Genomic DNA, 25,303 nt, shown 5'->3' on the forward strand with positions numbered 1-25,303 from the left:
TCTTTGACCTTTGAATACATGGCCCGCATTTTTTCAACGAATAGGCATTTGGATGCAACGTAGGTAATATATAAAAGAAAAAATGTTTTAGGAAAATACATTCACTTCAGAAATAATTATGGAACAAATAGCAAAATATTGACACGTTCACTTCTTCCGTAATGACATGACAGAAAACTTTCCTCACCGAATCGTTCTGCCGTAATTCAAGAGCAAGTCATGGATATATACTTAGTTCGATTAAAAGTATACATTGAGTCATTGCAAAAGCATCTAATGAAAAGTATGCTTCAGAACTACATCATTGTCATTTATTCTATAACACTAATAATATAGAGCTATTGGTCCGCCATATTGCCTAGCAGGTCGTTGTCCTCCTATCACTATACCACGTTTGTTTAGCAAATAAGGCACAGAATTTAATTTTGCACTTGTTGCCAAAGACTCTAATCTTCTTTACCGCTATTCCCAGACATGTATGTTGGTGCTGTATGAATTAGAAACGGAAGCTTACAAATATTCACCATCTAACAAGGCAAAAGCGAAGTGATGTCTCGTCCACGTATCGACTTTGTGATTACAGAGATTTTCAAATGGCATAGGCCTAGTTCATTGACTTTTTGACTGTTGACGTAGTCGGACTTCACCAATATTAACACTTGACAGCAATCATTAGATGATCTGAGGAGTGAATTTGGTGGTCATATAGCTCAAAAGTGTGGAAAGTTATTGAAAGAACACCAGAATACTATGTCGACAGTGTTTATCAGGTGAGATACAAACATAGAACAAGTTCCAGTGGGTTTCAGGAGGTTACTTTTCCAGCCATCAGGGCTATAGTCTACTCTCTAAAAGAAATCGAGTGAAAATATTCACTCTAAAAAGAGTGAATACAAAAAAGAGTGAATTTCGAGTGAAATTGGAGTGAATTTTGAGTGAAAATGTTCATTTTCACTCATTTTGGAGTGACGTCAGGGATCACTCCAAAATCTTCGAGTGATCCCTGACGTCACTCCAAAATGAGTGAAAATGAGCATTTTCACTCAAAATTCACTCCAATTTCACTCTTTTTTGTATTCACTCTTTTTAGAATGAAAATTTTCACTCGATTTTTTTTTTTTAGAGAGTAGCTGGTAAAATTGGGTCTTTGAGGGCATCTGGCGGCTACCCCCCCCCCCCCAACTTCTTAAAATGTCTGGCAACGGCCATGCATATATCCTGTAAGTGTAAATAACAAGTTCCAGTGGGTTTCATTAGGTTATATTTTCAGCTAGGCTAGCCTAGCTGGAAAAAGTTGGGACTTTAAGGGCGTCTGGCGGCTACCCCCCACCACTTAAAACGTCTGGCAATGGTCATTCATTTATCCTGTAAGTGTAACGAACAAGTTCCAGTGGGTTTCATTAGGTTACTTTTTCAGCTAGGCTAGCCTACAAATGTAGCTGGAAAAATTTGGGTCTTTAAGGGCGTCTGGCGGCTACCCCCCACCACTTAAAACGTCTGGCAATGGTCATTCATTTATCCTGTAAGTGTAACGAACAAGTTCCAGTTGTTTTCATGGGGTTACTTTTCCAGCTAGGCTAGCCTAGCTGGAAAAATTTGGGTCTTTAAGGGCGTCTGGCGGCTACCCCCCACCACTTAAAACGTCTGGCAATGGTCATTCATTTATCCTGTAAGTGTAACGAACAAGTTCCAGTGGGTTTCATGAGGTTACTTTTTCAGCTAGGCTAGCCTAGCTGGAGTTGGGCCTTTAAGAGCGTCTGGCGGCTACCCCCCACCACTTAAAACGTCTGGCAATGGTCATTCATTTATCCTGTAAGTGTAACGAACAAGTTCCAGTTGTTTTCATGGGGTTACTTTTCCAGCTAGGCTAGCCTAATTTTGAGGGGTCCTTTTTTTGGCCCTCCTGGCCACTCCCACCACCGATGACCAGCCAGACGTGCATTTCCATACTTAGGGGCGTATGTACTAAATTGCTATATACATAAAAATTGGTAACCTTTTCAGCTAGGCTGACCCCCGCTGGCTCCCGGACTACAAGCAGAGCACACACTTTAGAGCGCATATATGGAAATCTCAAATAGGTGGAGCTTGAACTCTCAAGTTCATTGACCTTACAGTATCTGCCAAAAGATGAAAATCCTTCCAAAAAAAAAAAAAAAAAATCCATAAAAAATCCCTGATCACTACCAAAATTTAATCATCTGTTCCTTATGTCACCAACTTTTCCTGCAAGTTTCATTTAAATTGGTTATTGACAACTTTCTGAGTTATTTTGGAAACAGACAAACATACCAATGCTGATGAAAACATAACCTCTTCCTTCCATGGTGGAGGTAATCATGTACCAATGCAGAGAGTTTTCTCATCACATTAGATCTTCCTTACAGTGTGTCTATCATAGTCATCTGCCCCACCGCCCCCCCCTTTTTTTTTGTCTTTCAGAGGCATGTATACAGATGGCAAACTCAAGGCCCCAGCCAAACCATGCGCTGGAAACAAGGGAACTCAGATTACTGTAAGTTATGGGCAGCTGTCAATCAATACTAGCAAAGACGGTCCTGTCAGAAACAAAGAAGATTTTTTTTTTTTTTGACAATTGACAAGACTTCAGTATTGTGATATAGTTGCTGTAGGTCGTGTGGGCACAGATGAACTATGGTAATCAGTCATCATCCAGTGCTTGTGGCATGGATTTCTTGCAATGTCATCTTCTCTTTTAAACCATACAGGTGGTTTAAATTGCTACTGATATTAATATCAATATCAATATTTTGTGGCTGCTGTTCACTTTCAAAGTAAAACTCATCTTTGCAGTTTGTTTCACAAGTTACTAGCTTTGCAGTCTTGTTGTATAGTGTATCAGCAATGAGCTGCAGTGCATGCATGAACTTGCCTTGCCTGCAGTGTATTTTTCTTGAGAAAAAAAAAATGACAAACCTTGGGCATCAATAGTAACCCCCAGAAGCATAAAAATTGTAAAATACAGTTACTGTAAAGGAGAGAGTGACAGCTGAGAAAGAGAAAGGGAGGGATAGAGAATGCTAGAAGTAGATAGATTAATAGATACTGTAGATAGATAGACTATAGATAGATGGATAGATAGATTGATAGATACTGTAGATACAGACTAGATAGATAGATAGATAGAGGAAAAAACAAGAGAGACAGTTGTGCTTTGTATTAAATCTAATTACATTACAGGAGGAAGCCTATTCTCGGGAAAGGAATCACAAAATATCTTTGTTCTTCTTCTTCTGTTGTGTAATCATACCGTCCCCTCTACAAAGAGGCAAAACGCTCTGTCCCTCGGACTGGACAGGAAATGTAAGGGAATCATGACTCGTGCACATAAAGAACCAAAGCCATTCTTTCATTGCAAAGAACAGTAAGCTATACCCGATAATCAAGGTGGTCCACCCACAATACCCACACCTAAAAACGGGGGAATGATGCCACCCCTCATGATTTGCCCCAGGTGACTAGCAATAGTCAGCAAACAGTATAAACCAGGTACATTGCACCATACAAAGAAGAAGAATAATTCTTCAACCATCCCCACCCTGAGAGTCGGGGACATGAAAAACGACAAAAGGTATAGAATGAAAAAGAAAAAAATGTAAGAATATTTTTAGATAATCTGCTTGTTGATTTTTTATTTTCTTCGTTTGCTCTTTGTTTTATATTTGGTCCATAAACAAGCACAACAAAGGAACAGGGCACAAATATGAACCCAAGATCCTGCCACTATTAAATAAAAGCATATAGCACCACCACAAGTTCTTCATTCCAATCTAACAGAAAGAGAGAGAGATTACTGGAGGATTTCTTGTACAAAGTGATTGTTTTTACATCACTTTATGAGTTCAATGAATATAGATTGACACAAATGGGCATTTATTTTGAGAGCTTATATTTTTTTTTTCACACAACAGGTGGAAGACTTATTCTATAATGTTGCCACTCGGCGGAAAGCACTCAAGAGTGCCAGTGAGGAACATGGGAAAGTCGCAGAAGTGGTCAGCAGATATGCCATTCACAACTCTGGAGTTGCTTTTACTCTGAAAAAGGTATTATATGAGTTCTTTCAGGTGATGATTGCAGTGATTCCATATTGAAGTTGAAGGTGTTTAAAGTTCTTTGTTGTTGACCTGTTAATTTTCATTCATGTGTGTGTGTGTGTGTGTGTGTGTGTGTGTGTGTGTGTGTGTGTGTGTGACATCAGTTTTTACCAAGAAAGACAGACAAGACATGCCTTTAACCTGTCAATGACAGACTTAAAGCCCATATTTAATCAATACACTTCTGTTTTCTGCTGAAGTTATGACTATGTGGTGTTTTTTTTCTCTGATAGTAAAGGAATACACAGGACATGTATAGAAGGAATGAAGCTATATTTGGTAAATTTCACATTTTCTGTGGAAAGTGAGGCAATTTTTATTTTCTTTCATCAAAAAAGAAAAAAAGATAAAAATCCGGTTCACTCTGTTTTGCGCCCTGGGGCAAGACCAATATTTGTAATTACAAATAGAAAATATCAAATTTTGCCTTGAATGTAATCTTCATCTCCACAAGGAAAGGAAGAAATGATTTTTTTCCTCTCTACCTGAGGATAGGCGGTGCGATGCACAATCTCTCCGAAAGATATCAGCTGGTTTTGCCATCTGTTTGGGATTAAAATCTCATAACAATCCAACCAGGGATATAGCAGTGAGCCATGCATGAAATTGGAGGGGGTTTGGTTTTAGACAAATGTCAACGTCCCCAAAGATTATCCCCTTAGGTTTAAGAGGCAGTATACGTTTCGGGCCAGGGGGAGGAAAAAAAGAAAGAAAAAGCAAAAAAAATGCTAGCTGATTTCATGCTGTAGGTTTGCCAAGGGGCCAGTCAATACGAGGGTTTGATTGCCTTGGATTCCTAGTCCTTTTCAGAGGTTTTGTTACCTTTGTGCAGTAGGATGCAGTCTCAGTCGAGATCACGTAATATGGAAGGCTGCAGATAGAGGAACTTCTTCGCTTTTGTCTTAGTTCTGATTTGTTTTATTTTTCATTGTTAGGTAATTATTTACAGAATGTCTTGAATAATAATGATAATGATAACAATAATAATAATAAGGTCTTATTTACCCAGGGTAACCTCTTCAGTGTTGCCACTGCTCTACCAGAGGGCCCTGCCATTATTATTACCCCAGCGTTGCCAGGTACCCATTTATACACCTGGGTCGAGAGGGACATGGTGGGTAAAACATCTTGTCCAAGGACAAAAGCGCTGGGCGGGATTCGAACTCGGGTTCCTCCGATCGGGAGTCTTATCCACTATGCCACTATGCCACAGCGCCCCCATGAATGTTTGACTAGTCAGTGACATGCACATTGCGATGTAATTTTTCCATTTGGAGCTTGTTTTTTATTCTTCAAAAGCAAAGCAAAGCAACCAAATGGCCAACCAAACAAGCAAATGCAAGTATCTGTGTTATATGTAGTGTGTTATGATAGATGTTGGATAATTGAAAGTTGATGGTTTTATTGGATTGAAACAGATGGGTTCATAAATCTGTTATAGTGTGTCGTATTGTGGCACTAGATTGGTTGATTAGTGCACCACAGTCTGGAAGTGTGGTCTGTTAGTTACGTCCATGACGTTTACTATTAGTGGAACAAGATTTAAAAAAAAAAGCAGTATGTGTTATGTTTTGTTACTACTGTATTGAACTTATTCTGGGAATTTGTGCAAATTAAGTCGGTCAATCAATCAATTAATTAATCATTTGGGAAATTTTTATCTTTATTTGCAGTTTATTTGATAACTTGTGAAATTCATTCTCTGTAAGGTCAAAGCAAGTGGAATGAGATTAAAAAAAAAAAAGAAGGCTTTTGCAAACAAGAATAGCTCAATGATAATGTGAAGTTATATTCATCTATTCTAGTGTGTCCATATCATAAAAATTACCTCTCTTTAATAACATCTCTTTTCTTTTCTCCCGCAGCAAGGAGAGAGTACTGCGGACGTCCGCACCTCACAGAACGCAACAACCGTTGACAACATCAGAACTGTATTTGGTCCTACAGTTGCAAGGTAATGCAGGCATGGCCCGGGGTGTACCTACCCTTCTATCACCAGTCCCCCCCACCCCCCCCCCCAACCCAACCTAAACCAGGAACACGGCGATGCAGATTGGCTTTATCCGTAGAAGGGAGAGCTGTAAAATTTGAAGTCATTCATGCATAGTACACTCATAAAACTTTAATCTCACTCAATTCAATTCAATTCAATTCAATCATAGTTTATTTCCAATCAACGAAAATCCAAAAAAAAAAAAAAAAAAAACATAGTACAAAGTATACATGTGATGAAATATTGTTCAAACGTTTGCAAAAGATTCATGCGGCGGAATATTATTGTTGGAAACTTTTTAGCATGCCAACTCTTCAAGTCTTTTTTTTTTTTTATTACATCTTTGTGTCGTCCTATTGCTGCTGGAATGTCTGCATGATCAGAATATGGGAAAAAATCAGATTTAATTGTACAGCATATGCTTTTTTTTTGGGGGGGGGAGGGGCTTGGAGGAGAAGATGTGGAGAGTGATGTGAATCAATTACAGCATCAAACTACCAATCCTTGCCGTATTAAAGGTCCTGTTTACCTTTGGGAACAGTGATTTAAGAAATTTTCAAGATGTGACATTTAATGCATATGTGTAGGTCTACTGTACCACAAAAATCCTATCGCATAAAATTTTCGCGATAAAACCTAGAATGCAAGGAGATATCTGTATTTTTTTCAATAAACCGTAACTAGACGGTTTAGTCTGGAAACATTTGTATTATAACTATTGTCCACATCTTGTATATTGGACAATACTTAACATTGATTTTACCAATTCAAATTTTTACAGTGGTTGTTTCTATCCCTAACTCACATTTTAGAACTATTTCAAAGCACTAATGCTGTGTTTTTGTTTCATCTGCAAATGGTAAAATATGCCTTTAAGGTTCCGCTTCAGATATTTGATACTAGTCTCTAGTCCAATTTTCAATTTCACAACTACTTCCCTCAACCATTGCACATAATCTACTGTCTTTTGGGGCATTTTCTTTGTTCTCCCTTTGTGTTTGTGTGTGTTTCACCAATGAGCCTCAGAAGGGCCCTGGTTTCACACAAGTAACATTTTTCATTTTATGTCAATGTAGGACTCCACTACATGAATTGTTCTGTGCTGCTTTGTATTTTGTAGTTTTGTTTCTGCCACAAAACACTTGTGTTAGGCAGTGCTATACATCTCTGAATCAAAATACCCAGCTTTGAAAGAAAACAAATTCTGGAAATTTGTTGTGCATTTCTTTTCGTATGATGTGCAGCTGATGTGAAAGTATATGCATTTGAAAATTTTTGTTTCCTTTAAGTAATACTGGTTCATATTTTGATTCTGTGGAATTGAAAACAGCCGAAATTCACCTTACCAGGCTGAGGGCAAATAATCACTCACATGAAACTTTCCACTTTTACAGTAGCTTAATATGAAAGATATGAGCCATATTGATTCCAATATGTTCAATTTTTCATATCTTAGGTTAATAAAAAATGATAAACATACATTAACCAATTTTACTTTATATTTTACAGGGAATTGATAGAGGTCAACCATGAGAATAAGAGGCTATCCTTTAAGATGTCCGGCCAGATCTCCAATGCCAACTACTCGGTCAAGAAGCTGGTCTTTCTGCTATTCATCAACCGTGAGTCACATAATGGATCTTGATAACCAGTGTGTGTCAGCAGTCATCTTTATGCACCAGTAGGACACAGTAGTGTGAAAGGACGATATTTAGTTTGGGATATTTATTTTTCATCATTTGATTAAAGTATGGTTGTCTTGATGCTGGCCTGTTGCATGCTCTCAGTTTTACTTTCATCGCTTGCAAGCTTTGAAACAGTTCCTGTTCCCACCCATTCTTGTTTCTGTGTAGCAGAGATATAACGTGTGTGTCCAGCACAACGTGTGTCGATATTAACCTTTAGGAGGCAACCTCTCTTTTACTCTCGATTTTAAAAGGCAAGCGTACAGCTACTAAATTGTGACTATGTTAAGTCCTAGTTTTTAGCATGGTCATGCATATGCACCTTGGAATAATGACATAAAGATAGATGGTTCCTTGTAATGTGTGCTGTTTCAGAAGTGACAATACCTGACTGCAGACTATGTGTACATGTTAACTGAAAAAATGAGAAATTTTCACGTGCATGAAACTTTTGTAAATTTCGCGAGGAGCCAAGATTCACGAAATTCCAGTACACATGAAAGTTTTCGACTACACAATTAATTGAATATCAATATAGTACAGTGCTGTACATTATCGTGGTCAGTCATTCGCACAAGTTGCGTGCCGTGATAAAGGCCATTGGCTCCAATTTGAACAATTTTATGCCGCGAATGTTTCTAGTTTTACAGCATCTCTTTTTGTACCAGGTATTTCTTTGTTTTTGTTGTAATTTGTCCATATATACAACGGTACATTCCACAATGAAAATCTTTGATATTGTGGTACTCTCTATCCTCAGATCGGTTAGTTGATTCCAGCAGCTTGAGGAAAGCCATTGACGCTGTCTACAGTACTTACCTACCAAAGAATATGCATCCTTTCCTGTACCTCAGGTAATGATGCCCTCATTGCAGCTCTTCAGTCCCACCTTACTGTTTGTGTGTTGGAGCAATACAAAGCCCCCCCTCCATATTGTTTTAGTGTCTGAGCTGTATTTACCTTCAGAAGCTGGCTATGTCTTACACATGCGGGTGTGAAAGTTTTTGAACATACATTTTGTATGCATGCACATTGTGTTCCTGATTTTGTTGTCCTGTCAGAAAATTGAAATGAATTCATAAACATGCTTTCTTAGACTATGTATGCCAAATGAATATCACCAGAAATGATGGGCTCTTGATGAATTTCCAAGAAACATGGTAAATCATCCATTTGATGGTCAAAATCTTCCACTTGTGGTTCTTTGCTCCAGTACTTCTGTTTCCTATTTGCTCATTCATGATTTGCTTTATGGTTTCTTTTTTTTTTAACTCTTGGAAGTAAAAGAGAAATTATGATTTCTTTTTTCATAGTTTCTATGAGCTGTGAAGACTCATGAAATTAAGTCACCATGCTTTTAACCAGTAGGTTCTTGTAAGCTTTTCCCCTCAGATTTTGTTTCATGATTAGCTGTTTCTCTCAATTTTCTCTATGCATCCTACATTGTATGCTTGAAAAAAATACAAAATGAATCATTGTACAAATTTGTACAAAATTTGTACATATTAATCAATACCTTTGTTAATTTTTTTTTTGATGATATAATGGTATCCCTGTAATGAAATGCAGAGAATGAATCAGATTAAAACATTAATTGAATTAAGTAACATCAGAATGCTTTGATTTCTTTCTTTGTTATTATAATTTTTTTTGTATCATCATTCTGATATGAGCATCTGAGGTTGAAGTAGATTGTCTCTTTTTGATCATCCACCATTCAATGATTATTGTCAATCTCTCCAGCTTGGAGATTGCACCCCAGAACATCGACGTCAACGTGCATCCGACGAAGCACGAGGTCCATTTCCTCCACGAGGAGGCCATCATCGAGGACATCCAGCTATGTCTGGAGCAGAAGCTCCTCGGGTGCAACACGTCGAGGACCTACTTCACACAGGTCAGACAACAGTGAAGATATGACAATGTCCAGGACGCATTTCTTTGACTGCTGCATGCAAACAAATTAGTCCTCGTTCTTTCTTTGACCAAGTGAGGACGAGTCCCGAGTATTCTCATGCAGGTGTCTATGAGAAATGCATGCTATCGCAAAATCAGCCCATTCTCAACGGGTTAATACATTCGGTCTCTTTTTTTCTGTAGCAAGGACTATTTAGATAGTGATAGGCTTATCTCTATTAAAAAGAGAGGTGATGTGAATAGAAAGTATTTGATAAAGATTTTTGCAGACAGAGGCAAGTAAAGGAAATGTGCACATGCCAAATGGCTATGCACAGCAACTATTAACCCTTTGAGGGCAAGTCTCGAGTATACTTGGTCAAGTGACTATAGTAAATACGTGTTGTACCAAAATCAGTCCATCCTCAACGGGTTAAATGAATTGGCTGCCAATGCAGCATGCATGGTTGCACGCGGATATTAAGTATTGATACTTCTCAGTTATCGGCACTCTTTGTGATGGGCGAGAAATTTCTTGGGTACTAAGGACAAGTTCTAACACCTTTCAAATTTAAAGTGCAGGGTACAGATACACTTTAAAGCATGACTACATATTGAGAAGGTTAGAGAATGGGAGTGGTTGGGGGGAAAGTTCCTGTACAGTCCATCAAGCTTTTAGTAGATACAAACTGTAAGAGATGTCATTGACTCTGCTTTCTGTGGATATGATGAAAAAGAAGAAGGGAAGATTAGTAAAAAAAAAAAAAAGACTCATTTTTGAACCAGCAGGAAAGAGAAGTGTCGCTTAAGTATTTTCAGGCTGCTCAGTTAGATTTTGCAAATAGTGCATTGGTGTGTGAATTTTCTTTTTTACCTCCACCAAGGGAGGAGGTTATGTTTTTGTTACCGTTGGTTTGTTTGTTTGTTCGTTCGTTCATTTGTCCGTGTGCAAAATAACTCAAAAAGTAGTTAACGGATTGGGATGAAACTTGCAGGAAAGGTTGAGAATAACAAGAGTAACAAACGATTAACTTTTGGTAGTGATCCGAGAATTTTGGGGGAATTTATGAAGGATTTTGATATTTTGGCAGGTAGGGTCAATGAACTTGGGAGTTCAGGCTGCGCGTATTTGAGGTTTGCATGCGCGCACTAAGGTGCGTGCTCTAGTTTCTGCTAGGCCGAGGCGCGCTGTGCAGCTGAGGGTTTATGACGTAACAAAGGCTTCTATATTGGGAAATCGGGCAATTTTTCAGCATGTATAGACATACACACTCATATACACATACACACACCATTATGTGCAATATTCTTGTACAATGTCACCACTCTTACATTTTAAAACCATGCATACATAAACACACAAACAAAAAGTTACTATTTATTACAAAGTCATCACTTTAATACATGTAGTTTAAACATATACACACACACACACATCAGTATTTGCAATCTTCATATACATCCACTACCTTAGGCTGACTGAGCATTAATTGAATAAGAAAATAAGTAAAGGTCCTTCATACAACAGTTCTGTACAAATGGAGTGAATGTTGATAAATGTCTTGAATTTGTGCTCATTCAGCCATACAGTAATGGATGCCTCATATTTGTTGAGTCCATCAGAATAATAAAATTTCTCATGTGCGTGTGATTCCCATAACAGAAAACATCATTCACAGTGGATATTTAAAGAAAACATAAAACTTTTATTTAGTCACACAAAAACCGGAAGGAGGCAAACTGTAAAGCTTTCTCATAAATCAACTGCAACTGTGCCAATAAGAAATGTTTACAATTATACAATCCATACCATAAGAACTACCAAATGAGTTTTGACCTCTTACATGTAGAAGCAGAAGAGATCTGCAATCAAATTGATCAACTGTACAACAGATGTTAATATCCTATCAGATGTCAACACATAAACTGCAGTCAATTTGTGATTGGAAAATTATATGCAGTATGTGGATGTTGTACCGTATTCAGTTACAAATTCTTTCATGATTTAAACCTCAACTGCATAGAGTACCCAGTTGTTTAATGTATTTAAATTGTATTCATGATTTCTATGCAATAATTAAGCTATATTTATATTGCAGATGTGTATAGCATGCTATACAGTGTGAATATAAAAAAGAAAAGAAAACCCATGTTTGACCCCAAGTTCCTTAAAGATCGTACAATAAAGGCCAACTCCAGTAGTATGATCTTGTAGCCCTTTAATATTCTTTAGTTTGGCACATTGATTAAGGTATATTTACAGATGACACAGCAAAGGAGGTGAGTTAACATATTGAGGTTCTAAAATTAAAAAAAAAACTTTTGAATGCGAATTAGCATTGTTTTACAAGATCAAAAGAAATGGGTGCTTCATAGAGTCCAAATAAATTGAATATTCAGAAGCTTCTGAAAATCACCAAACCCCAAACTTGGGCAACTGTGATTTTGACATGGGGTAGGGTAGGAAAAAGACCAGTGTTCCGTCGTCTGTAATTGTATTTGCAAATTTGAACTTCAATATTAAAGGGAAATTTTAATATTGATACAGGTACATGTTTTCCTTCTTATCGACTGAAACTGTGTTTAATCTATCAATGACTGCAAACTGAATGACTGCAACAGAAATACAATGTAAAACGCATCATTATACTTAACACTCCTTTAATATGCAATAACCATTGATATGAGATGAGGATAAACTGCCATAATCTATTATGGACCCTAATTTAATATCTGTGAACAAAATCAGAGTCAGGGCATCAATGAAATGGCTTTGCAATTAACAGAATTACTTACCAGGTAAACTTGATCAGATTAGTGTTTAAGAGAAGTCTACAGTCTTTTTACCTGCAGTCTTTCTTTTGCTGTGGCATGTACACGTTTAAAGAAATACATAATTGGATCACATTCACTGTGCGCGTACACTTAAAAAAACGTAGGTGGGCATTTAAACCAGGTGGGGGTTTAAACCTCCTTTGATAATTCGATCCTATGGGTTGAACTCACCATATCTCAGTCATTTATGGATAAAGTTTGTGTTACTCTAAGATGCCGACTACAACTTGAGTGTTCGATTTGATATAGTGCTAAAATATTCGGCCTTATTTTTAATCATTTGTTGCTGTTATATAGAAAGTCAATTTAGAGATCCAGTAACACTACACTCTTTGTTAATTTTCATGAATACGAATAGGAATACACCAATCAGAAGATGGGTAACTAATACACAAACACAATGATGGGGGGGGGGGGGGGAGGCATATTTGTTTGCCAAAATTGCCAAAGCAACAATGAAATGCCTGATTGGTAACTATTGAACTATAAAAATTTTTACAGAACAGAATGATAAACAATAACCATCCTACTATGGCATGAAAACATTAACATCTGCAACAACTGCATTGGGTTCGCCAGCACAATATGCACTTTAAACAAAGAGTATGAGAAAGTTAGCTTTTATTGCTTTGGTCTTTGATTTTAGGAAAGTAAGTGTCCTACAATTTCTGACATATCTTACAACCACCCTAGCCTGAATCAAAAACATTATTGACACTATGCTCTAAACAAAGATTATGAAACAATTCTTTATTTCACTTTGGTTCTTGATTTGTCCCTCTCTCTCTCTCTCTCACTATTGCATAACATAAGATCATTGCTGAACAGGGAATTTTTTTGTGCTAAAATTCCCAACATGTATAGAAAATACTATCACAAAAAGACTTTTCTATCAGCAAACTAATAAACACTCAAAGAATATAAAAAAAAAAAACAAGCACTTAATGCATACTGCTTGATGATATATACCAATGTTGTTTGCAAGTCTTTCATTGTAGATGTTTAAGAGAAGTCAGTACAGTCTTTTTACCTGCAGGCTTTGTTTTGCTTGAAACTGTTGCGAATGTAATCTCTGATATTACGCCAAGTTCTTTCATGCAAGGTGGGCTCCTCTTTTAAGCACTGCTCAATTTGTGATTTACCAGGAAGAGTGTTGGTCAAAATAAGTTGATGGAAGTGAGGTTGTACTGCTGTTTTTTTTACCTAGACTCCATTGCTTCCATTTCTTGATATTCCAATTCCTTGACTTAGGTGGGTGTTTTCTCTTTGTGCTTCTCACTGGAGCCACCCAAGACTCTGCATCCAGACACAGAGAATGTCAAAATGAAAAAGTGAAACAACTTGCTAATATGATGTGACAACAATAATAAGAAGACAAATCAGAAATACAAGCAAAACCACTACAGAAACAAGTGTCAAGTAGGAACAATTTATTTATTCATTTCCATTCATAGGGTGGATAGCCCTTTCAGCTCAAGACTGATTTCCAAAGGGGTCCACATACATGTAAAAATACAACGTATACAAAACAATGAACAAATACAAACGTAAATAACTCTATACATAACAGCAAACTGAGAAAAAACAAGATGTATAAGATTTTGTACAGTGGTCAAATGGGAAAAAAAAAATTAACGAGTAAATTAAACCAAGAAAATGTAAGAATAAAGTCTGAAACATTAACTGAAGAAATGAATCATACAATAATTTGCCAATTGTTAATCGAATATGGTTATAACAATCTATCAGATTAAAGAAATACAAAAATGATGAATAAAACAATAAGGACTGAAAAGAAATTTTAAAGATCTATACATGTACTGAATCATCTTATTATATTAAATCATATTTATTAAGGGTAAAATAGATTAAAAATCAATTAAAGATATGTAATTAACAGATTAAATGAACGATGTAAAATATGAATAATATTCAAAACATATGAAATTAAATATAAAATGCTTTGCAAATTAGATATCAATTATATCTACTGAATGAAAAAGGAATGGTTTAAACAGGATAAAACAATTATAATTGAAAAAGGCTATATAAAACAATATTGAATCAAACAATTGAATTAAATAATACTTTCAGGATAAAACCAACTTCGTTGTTAGGAATGATAAAAATGAGTTCATAAGTTGATGAATATTCAAGTAAAAATCATGAGTCATGAATGAACGGGTACGATTTTTAAAGGGGATGGCTAGTAACCGATCAGTGGGAATCAGTGGGAATGCTGAGGGATGATTGTTCCAATCTTTATGGGATTCATTTAAGAGTACATTATGTATCTACGGTTGTGTGAAAATTATTTGCTTCAGAATGGTCTCATATTCAAGTAATGTGCAGTTTAATGTATCCAGGTTAGCGTCCCTGGTCAGTGACGGAGCATTAATCTGCACATTACTTGAATATGAGACCGTTCTGAAGCAAATCATTTTCACACAACAGTAGATATACAATGTACTCTTGAATGAATCCCATAAGGATTGGAACAATCATCTCCCAGCATTTCCACTGATTCCCATTGATCAGTTACTAGCCTTCCCCTTTAAAACAAAATTTGGTTACATACAATGTAATATATAAAAAAGTATAAACAATATTAGGTCGGCATGGTAATACAAATGGTTGGTAAAATTCATGGTAAAATTTACAGCAAGAGCGTTGATAAAATTAACACAATATAATTACAACTAACACAAAATAACAGTATGGTAACTTAGTTAACCAAAATTTCATAATTTGTGAAACATGCGAAGTACAAACAATAACAAACAAACAAGCAAGCAAACAATTTGACTGAAACAAGTGTGAAATTGTAAAGTACACAGAGGAAAAGACATAAGAAGTTAGTAATAGAACACCTTTTGAGTTCAACAACTACAAAGTGAACGCTAGTGGGGTTTCCTTACCCTAACCTGAGAAGAAGTAACAAATAACACAATTATCTGTTCAACTTTCTGAATAAATTGTCTAAAGAGTTAAGCTTCTGAGAGAGCGAGTAAAGGAGTTGACATTCTTTATGCTCCGTATTTCTTGAGATAAACAATTGAATAACTTAATGCTGCTGTAAAAAAAACAACAACTTTGCTTTAAAAACTCTGTTTTTGGTTTAGGTAATTGTGATTTTAAAGAACTATTTCTTATATTGTATGAATTACTTCGTAGTTTAATCCTCGACAGATAAAAAGGGGCCATATTATGAAATACCTTAAACAACATAGTCAAATTTCCTATCTTCCAGCGATTATCAATAGATAATATTTTGGTCTCATCATATAACTCATATATTCGTTTGTAGGTACATGCTTTGTTTAAAATTCGAACTGCTCTATTTTGTAGGACTCGAAGTTTGTCTAAAGTGCACTTGTTTGCATTGTTCCATACGATAGAGCAGTAATCAAAATGCGATTGGATTATAGAGAAATATAACATTTTTGCGACGTGATATTCTATATACGGTCTAGCTTTGCGGAAAAGGAATAAATTACGAATGATTTTGGTGTGGATATAATCTATATGCAGCTTCCAATTTAGGCTTGGATCTAGAATGACTCCTAGATATTTAAAGCTGAAGACCTCTCTCACTGGTGTACTACCAATAAGTAGTTGAAAATTAGAGTCGTGAAATTCTGTATATTCTGTTTTATTTACATTCAACATAAGTTTATTTGCATCCAGCCAAAGCGCCACAGATTCAAGATCATCGTTTACCTTATCTGCTATTGTTTGAGGGTTATTGGAGGAGAAGTAGAGACATGTATCGTCAGCATAGAGCGATATAGAACAATGCTTTATTGCGTTTGGCAAATCGTTTATAAAGAGCAAGAATAGGAGGGGCCCGATAATGGACCCTTGTGGGACTCCGCATTCAACTGTGTCGGATGAGGAGATTGACCCGTTTACTCTTGTTACTTGCGCTCTTTTGCACAAACCCATACCAGCTTAGCTTTTTTAAAAGGAGGAAATGGTCCACTGTGTCAAAAGCTTTTTTCAGATCTAAAGCTACGAAAGCAGTGATCAGGCCATTGTCCATACTAGAAAAAAGATCGTCGGTTAGGTTAAGGAGGGCGGTGGCAGTTGAATGATTTTTACGAAATCCCGATTGACTTTTGAAAAACAAACAATTCTGATTGAGATAGTTCACGACTTGGTCGTGTACAATTCGTTCAATCACTTTTGACAACACAGGGAGTATAGAAATGGGTCGATAATTGGAAGGTTCCATAGTGTCCCCACTCTTAAATACCGGTATAACTATTGCTGCCATCCATTCCTGCGAAACAATACCACTTGAGAGAGACAAATTTATCACATGGGTCAGGGGAGAGACTATGAAAGGGGTTGCCATTTTGATGAGTTTGGCTGGTAATTCATCTAGTCCTGTGGCCTTGTTACCGGGAATATTTTTCAAAACCTTGTTAACATCCTCTTCTGTAACTTTCTTAAATGTAAATTTTGTTTTCACTTTGTTCAGTAAAAAAAGATGAATAATCGCCGGTAAAATTACATTCTTTCTTTAATTTACCAGCTGCACTGACAAAATATGGATTGAATGTGTTAGATATTTCCTGCTTATCATGGATAACCCTGCCATTGTTTCTAACACTATTAACATTGGTCTTACTTTGTTTACTCGGGATGAACAGGAGTTAGGACGTTCACAAGTTTGAATGGACAAACAGATGAACAAGCATATACATATTGTAGGCAAGCAGACAAAACTGAAGAATGGATGGAAAAACAACCCCAAAATTCAGCAAGAGAAAGTATTTCACAGAAAATTTTGTTAAAATACATTGCAAGCAGCCCTACTCGGAGAGTCAGACATCTGTGCAACTACTCTACGACATAAATAAAAAAGAATATACTCAAATCAAAACCAAGGCATCAGTATGTCTTGTAAAGATATTTCCTTAACATAGAAAGAAAATCATTTAAATAATCTACAATTGGAGTATAATAACAATTAGCTGCTTGGCGGAGGTCTGCACTCTCAGAGTGGTTTCTAGTTATAACAGTTCCTCTTTCTGTATTAAAGCATGTTGATGTGGAGTCATAACTACATCAGAAGCCTGCTGCTTTTAAATGTTGAATCAAGTATACTTGCATGAAGATAGTTAAAAAAAAAGAAAAAAAGAAGAAAAAAAAAAAGATAGTTACAGCACACATTTCTTCATTACCAAGTACAAGTCAATTGCAGTTTGGTTCAAAGATTTGTGAGTTCTGGTGATGCAGTCTGTTTATTGCATTTCTTTTACACGTCCAGGCACTTCTTCCTGGGGCTCAAGTGTCTGTCACAGAGGTCAGTGATGGCTCCAAAGGTCAGAGGTCGGGGTCATCGGGTCAGGTGTATGCACACCACATGGTGAGAACTGATTCCCGTGACCAAAAGCTGGAGGCTTTCTTCCAGAAGAATCCTGCTCAGTCTGTTGCCCTTAGCAACCAGCAATCAGATGAAGTGCCCTCTGTGTCGGGAGAAGGGAGTGTCGATAGGGGTCAGAGGTCAAGTGAAGGAGATGATGGTGCTGTGCTCATGGAGGGCGTACAAGATAGTGCGACATCGACTAGTGCATCGAGGTTTGTGTGTGAAGTATCTCATATGTCTAGGGGAAATTATTCTTGTGCTAGGAGCAATATTTTCTTCTGTTTCACAATATGTGGCTTGGAATAGTCGTACTAAATACATGTACATGGCACAATATATAAATGCATTGTATTATTGTAATGATTACTATGCACAGATGCCCAATGTAGTGTTCTTTACGATTCATTGTTGACATCATATTTACAAATCTGATTTCTGCATGTATGCATTATTGAGTACATTGATACAATCATGTATTTTCAGTTGTTTGCTCCTATTTGTCTATTGTAATCATTGTTACCGGTGCATTTAGAAGAGGAGGGGAGGATTTTGAACTTGCTTGTATCAAAGTTTTGCTTGGTCTTATCATGTGATGTGATATCTCAGCGATTACTTGAAGGTTGTTCTGACACAAATCAACATAAGCTTCTTAGTGTACAACTTACTAGAAGGAAGTGTTTAGAATGTAGTGTGAAAGGCAGAGAAGAAGCATAACAATTGGGTCATAGAATATACCGAGGAATATTTATATTTTCCCCAGTTGATTTCAATGACAGCCTTGTTGTCATCCGTATTCCCCCTTCTAACCTTCACCTTCAAGTAATTACTGGGATGTTTTGGAGATATGAAACTTTTGTTTTCTTGTTTCCCAGGAAACGACCGATCCAAGAAGTAGAGACGGGGTCGGAGAGTGCCCTAGCCGGGCCATCTTCTGCCGACAACGAAACTTCCGTGGTTCCGAGAAAATCTCACCACCGAGAGGTCCGTCTTACGAGTGTCCTCTCACTGCAAGAAGAGATCGAGAATTCCATGCACGAAGGTGATGGAAGTTTATGCAGAATTTTTCCAGTTTTGATTTCCTTAAAGTTGTTTTTCTGAATCTCTAATGTAGTGAGTGAGATGAGGTTGTAATATATGACCTTATTCTAGTCATTATCCGAGATAAGGAAGATAAAAACTGAAACAAAATTATCAAAATATTTTCAAATTTATAGATTTTTCTGTTGTAATGACCAGTAACGTATGTTTGCTGATCGTGTATACAGTATTTTTTTTTTCTCATAACAAACTGGTTGTATGCTTTTCTTAACTTGCTCCTGCTGAATGCATTTTATACATGGAATCCACCTGCATGCATCAGTTGTCACAATTTTAAAGTATTCATAGTATTTTCATTCTGTGTACCGTAGAATTGTTGCAAATTCCATACAGGCATAGTAAAAAACAATCTAATAATTGAAGACCCGAATATAAGAACGACCCAAGTCCAATTTTTGGCCAAATTCAGTTTGGCATGGGAAATTGTAGCTTATGCATGGATTCATCTTAAGTATAAATGATTAATCCTAATTACCCCCGGAAGTGCCTGAAATAAATGAGTTAAATCTTATATGAATGTAAGAATAAGGACTTGGGTCATTCTTACATTCATGTTATAGCACCCTCTCTCGTCCTTCTCTCATCTCTATAGCAGAATATCATGTATATGAATCAAAGAACGACCCAAGTCCATATGATTCAAAGAACGACCCAAGTCCATCACACAAAATGGCCTCTCCACAATTAATGTAAATGTTAATTGTCATAATGATATATGTTCTAATTAGCATCTCATACAATGTTGCCTTCCCTTCACAGTTAAATAGAATATTATCGGACAAATAAAAAAGATATGAAGTTTTTTTAGGTTTACTCGAAATGGTCTTCCATGGACTTGGGTCGTTCTTATATTCAGATACTCAATTGTTATTATGTATTTTAGCAATAACATATCTGTGCTAAAAAGTGATAGGCACATATATCGATACAGGTTTAATGGTGCTTGCAACCATAAAACTTGTCTAAGGCTTGCCCGACAGAGCAGCAATTAATACATGCAGACTGGATCGGCAATTCTTGAAGAGTATCATAGTATGATGGAGCGCTTGACTTTAATAGCTTGTCATCAGGGCCTAAAGAGGTTTGCCAGGGTCGTCAGCTTTTGTGTTTGTGCAATATTTAGTATATTTTTCTTCTTCAAAAGTGACACAATGTTGTTGTTGCTGTTGTTGTTTTCTGGTGTTTTTGTTTTTTTGTGAAAAATATTTTTCGGGGTTCTGAAATTAGATATATCATGCAAACTATGTGCAAATTCCCACTTTTCAATCAGAATGTGATTTTGCCTTTGAAGTATGTTAGTGTTTCTGTTTTTTTGTTTTGTTCTTGTTTTCTACTCGGCATCAATGTAATGCATCTGTACGCTGATGTGATGCTTATATAGATAAATTGCAGACAAAATCTAGAATGAATGTGGGAAATCCCTGTGACATTACTCCATAATGCATACAATAATCTTGCACTGTGAAATCAATGCCCCTTCATATGGGAGTTACAGGATCTGCGACTTTAGTTTCGCTTTGTGGACTTTGAAAAATGTCAGAGAGTTTTGAAATATGTACCTGCCTATGTGTATTTGCTTTCACATGCTGACTATTGTTGCAGGCTAATTTAGCTAGGACTGATGGTGTCCTGTGGAATGCTATGCTATTAGAAAGTAGTCCTGTATTGTTCCTGTGCTCATTGTTGTGTTACTGCTTTTTATTTGGTTGGTGCTTTTATAATACATTTTGATGCAATATCGTCTCACGGCTCAGGAAAGATTCTATCATCCAAGCTGCAGTTGCACAATATTTTCATACTCGATACTTATGTCTTGTTAAAGGGCTGAGAGATCTCTTCAAGCAACACACATTTGTTGGCATCGTGAATGCCCAGTACGCACTCGTTCAGCATCAGACGAAACTCTACCTCGTCAATACCACAAAGTTGAGGTGAGAGTTAAGCTGCATTTCTGTCATAGACATCGGTCAGGGACAGCCTAAATGATTTTGCTCAATATTTGATATAATTTTTTTTGCATGTTTTTTTGAGAAGTTTCTGTCATTTTTTTTTCCAAAGTAGAAGATGACATAAATGCATTTGCTGTATTTCATGCTCCTAAACAAACTCACATGCCTTGATAAGAATGATTAGTTGTGATTCATACTCCTGCTATTTCTACCCTCTGTTTCCTGTGTAATTTGTTTCTGTTGAAGACAATTTTGCATATTATCTCAACTTTATAATTGTATCTTCTTTTTCTTTTTCTTTTTCTTTTTTTTGCTCTTCATTAGTATGTTCTATGCCAGGCTGTGTACTCTCAGCATATAATGCCATTCATTTTGTGAAGATATACACATTTGTATTATTAACCCTAACTAGGCCGGGCTATTTAGGTAGATCATAGAGCCGGGGGGGGGCCTCCCAGGCCCCCCCTCAAGATCTCGGCCGTCGACCGCGCGATCGCGACGAAAATTTGCACACACATTGCCTATGATGTAATCTAAAGTATTACGAAGTTAGATTTTTGAAAAATTGTCATTTATGCTAAATTATGCTAATTTATACATAATGATGCATGAAATCAGACAATTTGGTATAAATCACTAAATAAAGCCCGAAATGGGTACATTTTTTTGTGTAAATATTCTTTTTAGTGTCCTAAGCAAATATAAGCGAAAAAAATTGAGCCATCCAAAAAAATTTCTTAAGTATTTTATTGTTTTTTGAATTTCTTATGTATTTCCTTGTTTTTTCGACTTTATGTTTTTCATTGTTTTTTCGATGAAACTTGTCCGCGACATTGTTCTGAACGAGAAAATATGTTATTAGTTGATTTTAATCAATAAAACCCCAAAATAATCATGCTTTTATGAAATTTGACTGTAAGCACAGTTTCCATTGAAATTGTACACGAATTCACGTTTTTGAGCAATTTTTGGTCTGACATGCATGTACATATTTATGCGAAACTTCGGAACCGTGCGCCCGGGCATCGCAAATTTGGTGTCAAAAGATGCGGGAGACTCGACAGAAAAAAGTCATGAAACGTCGCGGCGATAGCTTTTCACGTTAGCGATACATCGCGCGGAACGTCGAGGGGGGGGCCTCAGAGGCCCCCCCCCGGCCTAGTTAGGGTTAAGGAGTAGTGACTAATTTGCAAAGCTTTTTTTCTCTCCTCGCTCTCCTTCGATCTCCCTCAATGATCCCATCCAGTCAAGAACTCTTCTACCAGCTGATGATCTTTGACTTCAGCAATTTTGGGGTCATGCGACTGTCGGTGAGTCTCAAACTCCCCTCGCAAGAGTCCTCCTCTCAATTCTCCCTATTGCATGTAAATGTTGAGATTTTGTCGCTGGAGGTCTGATCCGTATGCTGGCTGTAAGCTACAAATTGTACATGCATATGAATAACATGATATTATGCAACAATGCACAACATTCAGGGGTCAAGTGAGGTCACACTTTTGGTATTGATGCGTGTGCTTTTGGTAATGCTGAGTTACTGTGCAGCAGGCATGGACAGAGGATATGCAATTAGCGGTAATTTCATCTATTTTTTCCCCCCTCTTTATCATGATTAAAACATTATCTTTTCACAATAGATTCCATTTTCAGAACATACAATTTCATATTTAGATTCCCAACGTCTTTCACTTGAGAAAATCTACAAAACTATGCTAGTCAGTGTATGAGATAGAGAAAGTGCACCATCTTTTTTGTGTATAATTAAATAAAGCTTCCCACTGTGTGCTGGCAAGGCATTGTCTATTCATAGTTTGTATGGAAGTTAGATAGCGCTGCTGGTGCCACAGCAGCTATAAAAGGAAATATAATGAATTATTAACCATATCAGATGTGTGAGCAATGTGATTTTTTGCATTTTATTACCTCACTTTGACAAGCAAACAAAATTGCAGGCCAAAATATTGTGTATTGCCTGCTAGCAAAGTCAATGGGATTTATATATATCTATGATATATATACTTTGATATGTTTGATAACTTGCATTTGTTGGTTGACTCTCACTTTCATTTTGTTGACTCTTCTTGATACACCAGGTTAGGGCTCGCTGCTTGCTCAGCCCCCCCCCCCCCCCACCCTTGCTGTTGCTATTTCAGTATTTTCCCTTCTTTATCCCTCTGTTGTTCCTTATCTTGTTTGATATTGCCTCCCTTTTCATCCTTATCCTTCACAGGTTGCCCCTATGGTCCTCGGGATCATCACTGACCCTCCTGTGCCTTTTGTCTGTCCACCCTCCTTTAATCCCCCTCCCTATCTGTTGGGCTCCTTGCCCATGACCTCCAACCCTCCCCTTTTGTTTTCTTTGTTCTGTGTCCCTAGTCCTCCCCTGATCTTTTTGTGTGTAGTCCTTATGTGATTGCTTTCCCTGTCTGCTTGTCATTTTGCCTCTGATGAAGATTCTGCTAGGATCGAAAGCATTCAGGCCCCTTTTGACTCCATTTTACTCAATTGGCTTGCCACTATTGGGTAAGCAGTTTTCAGCAGCTTTTTTTGCTACATTCGATGGGGTTTTGTGTGTAAAATAGTGGGCAATAAATGCAAGTAACAGAGTGTGGTTGGAAATGACAAATTCAAGCATTGTCAAGTTTTCCCAAAATTCCCTTTAAAACCACATGAATCCGCCACATGGCCACAGTTTAGTCCAAGAGGTAAAAAGTGCTGAAATTACACAGCAAAACATGACAATCCCCTTGATTTTCCACAATTCTCAACACTCCATTTGCATCAACACTTTTGCTGTAATTTCAGCAAAACTTGGTAAGTGCATCTAGGAGGGTACTTACTTCTGGAGTACTGATATCGGCAGAACAAGTTTTGCTGTAATTACAGCAAATCTGTTGGACCGTTGTAGATGCACAGTGAACACCATGCAGGTGGGGGTCTTTCCTTGCACACTTTTTTTGTGGGCATTTATGTGTTGAAAATAATTTTATTTTGAAAAAGACTCCTGAATGTATTAAAAGAGACTTAAAGGAAACCAAAAGCCAACGAGAAATGTGGATTGAGTGAAAGCAGCAACACTTGTAGAACACATCAGTGAAAGCTTGAGGAAAATCAGAAAATCTGGTGCGAGTGATGAGTTTTTACAATTTTTGGTGTTGGAACCCCTGGATGAGGAGACTACTAGAGGATATGATGTCATGTGTGGACAACAATGAAGAAACTGTAAAGGGAATTCCACAAAAAGTCATTTCTCATGAAAATTACTTAAATTCTATCAACCTGATACTGATATATTAAAGCGTGTCAATACATTATATTCAGAGTACTGTAGTAATTATTCTCCCCTGCTTCCTGAAAGCGTTTAGTCAAGTACTCTTTCATTATGCTAGAAAAGTGAGTTTTTGTGTAATTCCCTTTATATTTTCTTTATTGTTGTCCACACATGACATCATAGCCTCTAGTAGACTCCTCATACACCGCATACAGCGGTTCCAACACCAAAACTTTAAAAATTCGTAACTTTTGCATTGATTGTCCGATTTTCCTCAAACTTTTACTGATGTGATCTACCGGCACGTACTACACAATCAGGCCAGTCACACAACTAGAGAGGCGAGCCGGTTCATGACTTGTTGCAGACTCAATATTGCATACTACGATCAAACTACATATATATAGGCTTACGGCCGTTCTGGTTTCAGTACATTATAATGTAGCATGATTCACAGAAAGCCCATGACCCGTTGTGAAAATTCGACATGTCAAATCTCTCCACCTGGCAATAAGACCCAGTCACATGACTGAAAACTGGCAAGACTGGTACACTTCCAGTCTTAAAGGGAACGTACGGTTTGGTTGGCCATGGCACATCTTTCTGTTATTTAGTGGTATTTGCAGAATACGTGATGACATTGTGTTAACCGGTAAATAGTGGCAAAGGCATGAAGTGTGTGGTGTCCTTTAAGCTTAATTGTCTGACTTTACTGCATAACAAAAGAATGCAAGAAACAGAAAAGTTTGCAATCACAATTACATGTACATCAAATCATGAGAGGATATTGGACACTCATTTCAAGAAGTTGAAATACATGTGTTCCTGGAAGAGCTATTTTAAATTTCAGTTCTGCCTACACTTGTTCATGTACTCAAAGGTCTATAGGTCACAATATTTATATTCCAGATGATCACAATGCACATGATGAGCAAGATAGTGTGTCCACTAGATGTTATGGGACCGCTTCTTTAATTCCATATCAGATCTGCCAGTAGTCATGTCGCCAAGTCATATAACCAGCACCTTTTTGGATTCTGACACTCAATTCCAGAATCCAACAGAAATTTCACACCTTTGCATTTGG

At 37.1% G+C, this 25,303-nt stretch overlaps 1 protein-coding gene across 1 annotated transcript in view; it reads left to right on the top strand.

The window, feature by feature from the left end:
• The window catches only part of LOC140242561 (DNA mismatch repair protein Mlh1-like), a 52,613-nt gene that overhangs the window by 9,218 nt on the left and 18,092 nt on the right, over positions 1-25,303 (top strand). Inside the window, exons 5-14 of the mRNA XM_072322304.1 lie at positions 2,443-2,515; positions 3,933-4,067; positions 5,984-6,072; positions 7,621-7,733; positions 8,557-8,650; positions 9,540-9,693; positions 17,803-18,113; positions 18,774-18,940; positions 20,822-20,930; positions 22,195-22,258. Of these exons, the coding sequence (XP_072178405.1) occupies positions 2,443-2,515; positions 3,933-4,067; positions 5,984-6,072; positions 7,621-7,733; positions 8,557-8,650; positions 9,540-9,693; positions 17,803-18,113; positions 18,774-18,940; positions 20,822-20,930; positions 22,195-22,258 (1,309 nt within the window). The remainder of the gene's footprint in view (positions 1-2,442; positions 2,516-3,932; positions 4,068-5,983; positions 6,073-7,620; positions 7,734-8,556; positions 8,651-9,539; positions 9,694-17,802; positions 18,114-18,773; positions 18,941-20,821; positions 20,931-22,194; positions 22,259-25,303) is intronic.

The sequence above is a fragment of the Diadema setosum genome, chromosome 19 (genome assembly GCF_964275005.1).
Source record: "Diadema setosum chromosome 19, eeDiaSeto1, whole genome shotgun sequence".
Lineage (NCBI taxonomy): Eukaryota > Metazoa > Echinodermata > Echinoidea > Diadematoida > Diadematidae > Diadema > Diadema setosum.